At 38.5% G+C, this 10124-nt stretch overlaps 1 protein-coding gene across 1 annotated transcript in view; it reads left to right on the top strand.

Annotated features, from left to right (window-relative positions):
• DIAPH1 (diaphanous related formin 1) overlaps positions 1–10124 on the top strand; it is a 166866-nt gene that overhangs the window by 131509 nt on the left and 25233 nt on the right. Inside the window, exon 20 of the mRNA XM_042780699.1 lies at positions 9293–9391. Coding sequence (XP_042636633.1) covers positions 9293–9391 — 99 coding nt within the window. The remainder of the gene's footprint in view (positions 1–9292; positions 9392–10124) is intronic.

Here is a 10124-nt window from a genome sequence, read left to right as displayed (position 1 = left end):
GATGGTGTGGATCATAACAAATTGTGGATAACATTGAGAAGAATGGGAATTCCAGAACACTTAATTGTACTCATGAGGAACCTGTACACAGACCAGGAGACTGTCATTCAAACAGAACAAGGGGACACTGCATGGTTTAAAATCAAGACAGGAGTGTGTCAGAGTTGTGTCCTTTCACCATACTTATTCAATCTGTATGCTAAGCAAATAATCTGAGAAGCTGGACTATATGAAGAAGAACATGGCATCAGAATTGGAGGAACAATCATTAACAACCTGCGATACACTGATGACGCAGCATTGCTTGCTGAAAGTGAGAATGACTTGAAGCACTTATTGATGAAGATTGAAGACTACACTCTGCAGTATGGATTACATCTCAATATAAAGAAAACCAAGATCCTCACAACTGGACCAATAAGCAGCATTACAATAAATGGAGAAAGATTGAAGTTGTGAAAGATTTCACTTTGCTTGGTTCTACAATCATTGCCAATGGAAGCAGCAGTCAGGACATCAGACAAGATGTACATAGAGATCTGTACAGATGCCACCCAATGAAGATCTGTACAGATGCCAAGTTGACAAGGGGTGGAATTGTGGTAGTTAAGTCTGTGTGTCAACTTGGCTGGGCCTGGTTGAGTGTCTGGGCAGCTGGATGTAGCATTCCCCAGGATGAGACTGATAATAACCCCATGGTGGAATCTACTGTGAGCAGCTGAGTTGGCCTTTGGGATGTGGTCTGCTTCCTGTATATAAGCAGATGCCTTGGGGAATAGTCTCTAGCCTGTGGCACGCTTGGACCCTGCCTATAGCTGTGTCGTTCAGCAGCTTGTCATACTCTGCCAACCTTGGGACTTACAATGGACTTGAATTAATGGCCTGCCGTGTGATTTGGTAATACCGGGGCTGTGCCTTTTTACTTGTCAACCTTGGGCTTGGCAGCCTCAGCAGCCAGCAGCTGTCTAAGAGAAGAAAAACCTCTAGCTTCAGTGGGCCAGGAGCTGGAGGCAGAGCTGAAGCCCAAAGCTGAGGGGCTTTTACCTAGCCCCTAGAGCTTGGCACTTTGAATTTGGACTTAAAACCTCCAAATTATAAGAATAAACTCTTGTTTGTTAAGGCCATCCCATTTGTGGTATATTCTTGTCAGAACGGCACTAGGTAACCAGAATAACCCTGTTTGGGGTTCATTGGACTTCTTGAATGGGTATGTTCTCCCTTTTCATCATATCAGGGAAATTCTTTTCCAGCATATCTTTGGCAATTTTCTCTGTGGTTTTATTTGTCTCTTCCTGTTCTGGAATTCCGATTACACATAGGTTATTCCTCTTGTTGATATCCCACATGAACTTTAAGCTTTCTTCATTTTCTTTCAATCTTTTTTCTGAATGATCCTTTGTCTTCAGTCTCACTAATTCTGTCCTTCATTGATTCAATTCTACTCCTTTGCCCATTCAGTGTGTTATCTATTTCTGAAAATTTAGTATGAGTCTTCTGGATTTCTATCTGTAGATTTTGTATCATTTCTAGCTTTTTCATTTATTTTTGTCATTTTGTTCTTATATTGTCTTCTGAAATTGTTCTAGGGTTTCTCTGTTTTTCTCAATTTTCTCAGTGTTTTCCTTGATCTGTCTCTTAATCCATTGAAGGTACTTCTTTTGAATTCCTTATCAGAGAGTTCCAATGCTGCTTCTTCCTCAGGGATGTGTTCTGCGTCTGTATCCTGGTCCCTTGTTTCTACTGCTTCCTCTTGCTTCTTTGTGGTGACTGTGATGGTTTGTTGTCTCCAAGACATTGACGTTTTTGTGTTTATATTTAATTAGCGATTATATGTTGGAGTGATTCGCCCAAGATTTTAGTTTTGTTTGTTTTGTTTCTCTGTATCTGAGTAAGCAGGGTACTGTGCTCCTATGTTTGCTAGTTGGCAGCATTTAGGCACTCACCACCTGTCTCTTTCCAGCTGTCAACTTCCCATATTGTCATTTGATTTGTTGACTACTCCTTCCATGAGTGTTGATTATGCATCTGAGCAAAATGAAATCCTTGACAACTTCATTGTTTTCTCCACTTTCCAGGATGTTGCTTATTGGTCCACTCATGAGGATTTTTGTCTTCTTTATGTTGCAATGTAATCCATGCTAAGGGCTTTATAGTCTTTGATCTTCATCAGTAAGTGCTTCAAGTCCTCTTCACTATAAGCAGGCAAGGTTGTATCGTCTGCATATTGCAGGTAGTTATTGATTCTTTCTCCATTCCCTATGCCATGTTCTTCTTCATATAGTCTAGCTTCTCAGATTATTTGCTCAACATACAGATTGAATAAGTATAGTAAAAGGATACAACCCTGATGCACACCTTTCCTGATTTTAAACCATGCAGTATCCCTTTGTTCTGGTTCTAAAAAGAAGCCTATTGCTGCCAAGTTGATTCCAACTCATAGTGACCCTATAGGACAGAGTAGAACTACCCTCATAAGGTTTCTAAAGTTGTAAATCTTTACAGAAGCAAAATGTTACATCTTTCTCCCATGGACCTTGTTTTGTTTACTGAAGTATAATTTATATATAGTGAAATTCCCCCTTTTTATGTGTATACCCATTGTTGTCAAGTTGATTCTGGCTCATCAGAAGTATATGAAACAGAGTAGAACTGTCCCATAGAGTTCCCTAGGAATAATCTTTATGAAGATAGCCACTGAACCACAAGAGCTCCACTTTATGTGTATAATTCTGTGAATTTTGACAAATGCATGTAGCATGTAACCAGTATAATCAAGATACAGAACATTTTCATCACTCCAGAAAAGTTTCCTTATGCCTATTGGTCAATTCCCTACCTTGCCCAAGCCCTGGCAACCACTCATTTGTTTTTTTGTTCATGTAATTTTGCTTTTTCCAGAATGTCATATAAATGGAATCTTACAGTAAATAGCCTTTTGAGTTTGGATTCCTTCACTTAGCATAATGTATTTAACACTTGGTCCTTGTTGCAAGCATTTTAATAGTTCATTCCTTTTATTGCTGAGTAATATTCCATTATATGGACTTATCACTCATTGTTTATTCATTGTTTGATGGAAATTTGGGTTGTTTTAGTTTTTGACAGTTACAAATAGGGCCATTATAAACATCTGTATACAGGATTTTGTCCGAACATATGTTTTTATTTTTCTTCAGTCAATACCCAGGGATAGAATTGTTGGGTCGTATGATATGGTAAGTTTAACTGTATAAGAGACTGTTAAACTGTTTTCCAAAGTGGCTGTGCCATCTTGCATTCCTACCAGCAATATTTGAAAGTTCCAGTTGCTCTACATCTTCACCAGCACCTAATATTGTCAGTTTTATTTTTATTTTTTATTTTAATTATTCAAATGGGTAACTCATAGTTTTGATTTACATTTCCTCAGTGGCCTAATGATTTTGAACAACTTTGCCTGTGTTTACTTGTAATTTTTGTAAATCTTGTTTGGTAAAGTATGTCCAAATCTTTTGCTTATTTTAGAAAATTGAATTGTTTCAAGAATTTTTATATATTTTGTATATTGGTACTTTATCAGATAGGTATTTTTGCACATATTTTCTTCCAGTGTATGTCTAGCCTTGGGAGGTTGTCTTTGTCCTTGAAGGATTCTCTTTTTCTGTTGTTTGGCTAGAGTAGGGCTGTTATTACCAAAAAGGTTTTTTGTTGTTGGGCCATCCTTTCTCAGTCCTTGTCTAGAGGGAATAGGCTTTTCTTGGGCCTTTCTTTCTTTTATCATTGTACCTGTTGGCAGTTCCAGGTTGGAGGCTTCTGCAACTCCCTGTCTGGGATATAGGAAGCAGTAATAAAGAATATTCTATGCTTATTGTTTTGTTATGTCCAAGGTTTTTAGTTATAGGCAGTCCCTGGCTTACAAATGAGTTCTGTTCCTAAGTCTGTTTTTAAGTCAAATACCTACATAAGTTGGAAGTAGGAACACTTAGGTACCGTACCGTTCATATCTAATGTCAGTTAGTCAAATATTTGCCTTAGTAAATCGCATATAGTGTACCTTTCTATGCATAAAAAAACATTAAAGAAACACTAAAACATCTTTAACATAATCCCCTGAAAAAAAAACAAACTCACTGCATCAAGTCAGATCCAACTCATAATGACCCCTCCTTGGGTTTCCAAGATGGTATCACTACAGAAGTAGATTGCCCAATCTTCCTGCCAAGGAGTGGCTGGTGGGTTTGAACCGCCAGCCTTCTGGTTTGAATGCCACCAGAGCTCCCCTTTAATATAATAATACAGTAACATTTTCATGTGTGTCACAAATTAGCGCCCATTTGTTATTATGAACCACTGTATATACCTCAAATTTTTAATATAACAGGCTTTATGGAGGTTAGTTCATAACATAGGTCAGACATCTTTAACCTGAAGACTGCCTATAGAAGAGGCAGGACTTGTGAGGAATGGGGCTACTCCCTCTTGGTGGAACTGGAAGTCCATATGCTTGTCTTTTATGTGTCAATCTCACTGAATTATTAATTCTAATAGTTCTACATTGGTTGTCTTGAATTGCTACATATCTTCCACAAAAAATGTCATTTTCTCTTCCTTAATTTATATTGCAAGCGAAAAAAAACAAACCTGCATCTGTTATTTTATATTTTTTCACTTCACCTGTATGAAATGAGAATTTACTTTTCTCCTTTCTTGCTTCTAAGTTGTAGTGTTACAATCTGGAGGTTTTAAGTATCCACTTTTATCTTACTACCAATAATTTTTTATCTACCTATCTACCTCTCTGCCTTCATCTCCTACTCTCTTGCTTGCTCCATCTGCTCTAGCTACAGTGGCTTCTTTGATTTTACTACAACACACAATGTATACTGCTGTCTTGGGACTTTGCATTTGTTATTCCCTGTGCCTGAAATACTTTGACCCTCAGATACTCATGTGGCTCACTCCCTCACCTTCTAAACAGTCTTTACTCATATGTCACCTTCTCAGTAAGACCTTCCCTGACAGCTCCCCTAAAAGTTGTAACCCAACTCCCTCCAGGCCCCTGTTCTCTCCCTACTTTATTTTGTCTTCATAGCAATGATATCTACCATACTGTTTTATCTATTAAATAGTTTATTGTCTGCTTCTTTTTATTACAATTACATAGTGCCTAAAAGCACTGGACTGCTAACCAGAAGGCTGGCGGTTCAAACCCACTAGCCACTCCTCGGAAGGAAGATGGGGCAATCTACTTCCATAGTGATACTGCCTTGGAAACCCAAGGAGGGGTCTCTATGAGTTGGGTCCGACTCAACGGCAAATAACAACAACAACAAGAATCTTTCTCTATTTTGTTCACTGTTTAATTACCGGTGCCCAAACAGACCTGGCACATGTAATATTCAATAAGTATTCTTTTAAATAATTAATCTGTGATTTAATATTTCCCTTCTACAAGTTGGAACTGTTAAAACTAAAGGTATGATTTTTTTTTTTTTTTTCTGGTAATTCTTCCTTTTTGCTTATGTGTTAGCCTTATTTCTTATTTATTTATATCAGGTAGCACTTTTCATACGGTTTAAAATTGAAAAAATACAAAAGTATTTGCATTGAAACATACTCATCCCATTCCCAGACTCAGCCACCACATTCCTTTGCTCAGAAGCAGTTAACTTTGTCAGTTTTTTCACTTTTTTTTTTTTTTTTTTGAGAGATACTCCATATGGTTTTCTAAACATGTGATACCAAGATACACTGTAGGACAGAATATTTTACAACTATGTCTGTCAAGAACAGTTCCTAGTCCCCTATGTACTATTCAACCCTCCTTATTAGTGTCAACCATTTTTAGTCAGTGTTACTATCATGCTTCTACTGGGGGGAGGGAACATAGTGAAATATTATTTGGCTAGCCCTTAAAATTCAAAATCTTGGTGGGTTGGAAGAATACCCACACTTAAAGTAACAAAAGATCTAAAAAGAAGGTCAAGATGATGTTTATAAAATGCCATGTTATTGTTGTTGGGTGCTGGAGAGTCAATTAAATTTTAAGAGTAGGACAGTGCTTAACCATTTTTGGTGACTGACATGTTCATTGATTTTTAAATTAAGAATTTTCAAAAACAAGTCAATTTAAAAGATTCAGTGGTAAGTCTTAAGTGAAAGAAACCACCTTTTAAAGTGAACCAGTTTCAGTGCATGGAGGGATAGACACAGGGAAGAGGTGACTATCGGGAGGATATGGGAGGGGAGCTGTTGCATTGGGGTAAGTTGTAGTCAGTGTCTTGAGACAAAGTGTATGTGAATTGCTGTATGGAAAGTGAATTTGCTTTGCCAATTTTCACCCAAATCACAATAAAAATAAATAAAGTGAACCAGTTTCAGTATTTTAAAATGAGATTCTCACCTAAGAGTTGTACCAAGGCTACCAAAGTTCATGGTATAAAAATAAACAAATATCCTGGCAGATTAGAAACAGCAATTAAAAGTGAAAGATTGTATCTATAAATTATCCTTAGATCTAAATTTCAAACTTAGAATCTAAATGGCCTGGAAAATAGTAAATGTTATAAAAACTATAATATTCAGAAATTATAGTTTTGAAACCTTGATCAATGAAAAGGTTGTTGTTAGGTGCTAGTGAGTCCATTCCAACTCATAGCAACCTCATGTAACAGTAAAACTGCCCCACTGGGTTTTCTTGGCTACACTTACTCTCTTCCTTGAATGAACAAATTTCCACAGTATTTGTTATATATACCTTATTCAACAATTAGTGTTACAGTGTTTTATAATATTTTATAATACTGTGAAAATTAGTTAATCAAAAGAGAAAGTGAATAATTTATCATGGAAAGATAACAATATATTGATAGTCTAAGAGGGTGTGTAGAAGAGTATATTACACCTCTGTGGGTGCACCAAGGTGAGATTTCAGCAGTAAGAATTTATGCCATGAGATCTGTAAGATGGGTAAGAAAGCCCTTGTTTTGTAGAGGAAAGACTCAGTATATTTATAACAAAGTCAGTGAGAGGAAATGCTATAAAGAGGTATCAAATTCAGTAGTGATTCAGAAAGAGACCATAGGCAGTCAAGAAAATCAGAACATTTTTATGTAGAAAGTAGTATTTAAGATAGAGTTTGAAAAATATAATTTTTGATAGGCACAGAAGGATAACACAATGGAAGACTCCTATTGTCAGGTGCCGTCAAGTCAGTTCCAACTCATAGCAACCCCATGTATGACAGAACGAAACACTGCCCAGTCCTGCACCATCCTCACAATCCTTGCTGTGCTTGAGCCCATCGTTGTAGCCACTGTGTCAGTCCGTCTCATTGAGGGTCTTCCCCTTTTTCCTCTATTTCACTGAGCATAGTATTCTTCTCCAGGGACTGTGATCCTTTCTGATAACTCTAGTACAAGTGAAAGATTGTAGCCCAACGACAGCCCACAGACCTACTGCCTGTTTTATAAATAAAGCTTTATTGGAACACAGCTGCATAAAAGGTGTGTGACAGTGTCTGACCTAATTTCACAAGGTGGGAGACAGATTGAGATCCACATCAGCAGCCCAAGGCTGATTCCACCGAGGCAGAGGTCAGACATGCCACCATCCTCTAACCCCTTTGCCAGTTTTGACACCATCCTTCCCTCCCATGGCACTCACTACTTCTCTACTGGTTTTAATAATTCATTGCAATGGCCACACAGAACTCAAAGACAATACTTGTGATCATGGGATTTATTATGGAAGCAACAGGTTATAGTTCAGGTTCACAAACACTCAAGATACAATTTTTTGATCAGGACAGCCTCCCCTTGGCCATGCCTGCAGGCCCGTCTCTCTTTGACCCTCAGCCTGGCCTCTGCCCTGCTCAGGCAAGTGTTACAAAGCTCTTTTATCTCTGCCAACAGATGCACCCAAGTCTCCAACAAGCTTCCTGCCTGAAGGCTTTCTCCTTCCATGGGCCAGGAAGCCTGCCATTCTGTCTCATGCTGGTCTCTTAGTTCTGCTGCCACCATCTCTCTGCTATCGTCGGTCAGGGATCTTGGATCCAAGGATCCACTCCATTCCTGGTTCTTCTGTCTTGATGATAGTCATCCCCATTTCCACCTCTGGGATGGCTTATTTTAAGGTCAAAACTGACCAGTCCTCACAATTAGGGTCCCGTACATACCTTATTTGCACAATCCCACCCTCCCACAAGGCTGCCAGTACCTTATTTACATTACTAGTAAGCTACCCAATCCCCTTGGTGGGCCATAAGCACCTCACATTTGCATAGCCCCACCTAGTCATCTGATGGGAGTCACAAAGACTATGGCTAACAGAGTACTTCACTGCACCACCACAACAATACCAATTCATTTATTTATTGTGTATGCGTAATACCTAGAGCTGCTTTTGTGTTATATTGACAGAGTTCAGAAGATAAAACAGACCATGTGGCCTGCAGAGCCTAAAATATTTACTAATTTGCCTTTTAAAGAAACTTTGCTGATCTCTGTAAGAAGATAGGATGTAGGTAGAAAATCATTGTTCTGGCTACCTAGTGCTGCTCTGACAGAAATATACCACAAATGGAATGGCTTGAACAAACAGGAATTTATTCTCTTACAGTTTGGGAGGCTTTAAGTCCGAGTTCAAAGTGCCAGGCTTTAGGGGCTGGGTAAAAGCCCCTCAGCCTTGGGCTTTACCTCTCCCTCCTGCTCCCAGCCCACTGAAGCTGGAGGCTTTTCTTCACTCAGACAGCTGCTGGCTCCTGAGGCTGACAAGCCCAAGGTTGACAAGTAAAAAGGCATAGTCCCAATGTTACCAAACAACATGGCAGGGCATGGTAGGCTGTTGAACAACAACTTGGCTACATGGAGGGTTCAAGTGTGCCAAAAGCCTAGAGACCATTCCCAAAGCTGTTTCTTATATACAGGAAGCAGACCACATTCCTAAAGCAGCTACTCAGCTGCTCCAATAGATTCTACCATGGAGTTGATTACCAATCTCATCAGAGAGAATAATGACATCCAGCTGCCCAGCCACTCAACCAGGCCCAGCCAAGTTGATACACAAACTTAACTACCATAAGCATTGTTGGTAACTATTAAAGAAATAAAAATAAATTACTTACTATAGTTGATGTGATCAGTAATAGAAGGGGTGCATCATTAAAGGGAGGTCCTTGAAGGGATACAATAGGGAGAACATTATTAGAGAGGAAAAAGAGGGACAGAGGCCATTCCAGGCTGGGCTAATAACTTCAGTAAGGCACAGAAATGGCTTGTCCTTAATTATACTTTTCTAATCTTTCTCTTGCTAGCCAAGAAGGATCAAGAAGGTGGAGAAGAAAAGAAATCTGTGCAAAAGAAAAAAGTAAAAGAGTTGAAGGTGTTGGATTCAAAGACAGCCCAGAATCTCTGTGAGTAACACTATGAACATAGTAGGGAAACTATTTGAAATGTGAAGAAGTTCTCTAAGAACTTAATTCTGGCAGATCCAGGGTCCCTTAATAAGAAACTTCCATTTTTTGAGTTCCTGCTATATGCCAAGCATTGCATAGTGAAATTCTGATATCTTGTTTGATCCCTTCAGTAACACTGAATTGTTAGTACCCAGTTTCATGGCAAGGAACAAAGGTGCTAAGACTTAGGAGTTTGCTTACTCATAAAGCTAGTGAGAGACAGATCTGGCAGATCTGATTTGAACCTTGAGTTCTTTTATTTCAAAGCCCTTATTATTTCCATTACATCCACAGAATATCTACTACAAATGTTCTAACCACTGTAAATCCTTTTTTCTCACTTTCTGCTAAGTACTTCCTTGAAATGCAGGCACTGGATTGACTTCAGTAAAATCTAAAATAACTTTGTGGTTCAGAATAAATGATATAAATCTTGTACTTCTTAGAGTAGGATTAGTATCTCCAGAGAATTTTCTGTTCTGAGCTACCTATTTATAAATCTGATGGGTGATAAAAACAACTTTCAGATCAGAAATTCCACTGCATAAAACTATAGAGTTCCTCAAGGAAAATCTAAGGGCAAATTCAGGGGCCCTAATATATGGCATAAATAGACTACCAAGCATAACTCAAAAAGCACAAACAGCAGAAGAGAAACCAGATGATTGGGACCTTCTAAAAATTAAATTTT

Source organism: Orycteropus afer, unplaced genomic scaffold (genome assembly GCF_000298275.1).
Source record: "Orycteropus afer afer isolate SDZICR_OR568_19922 unplaced genomic scaffold, OryAfe1.0 scaffold00056, whole genome shotgun sequence".
Lineage (NCBI taxonomy): Eukaryota > Metazoa > Chordata > Mammalia > Tubulidentata > Orycteropodidae > Orycteropus > Orycteropus afer.
Note: the sequence above shows the minus strand (reverse complement) of the source record. Positions and strands in the feature narration are given on the sequence as shown.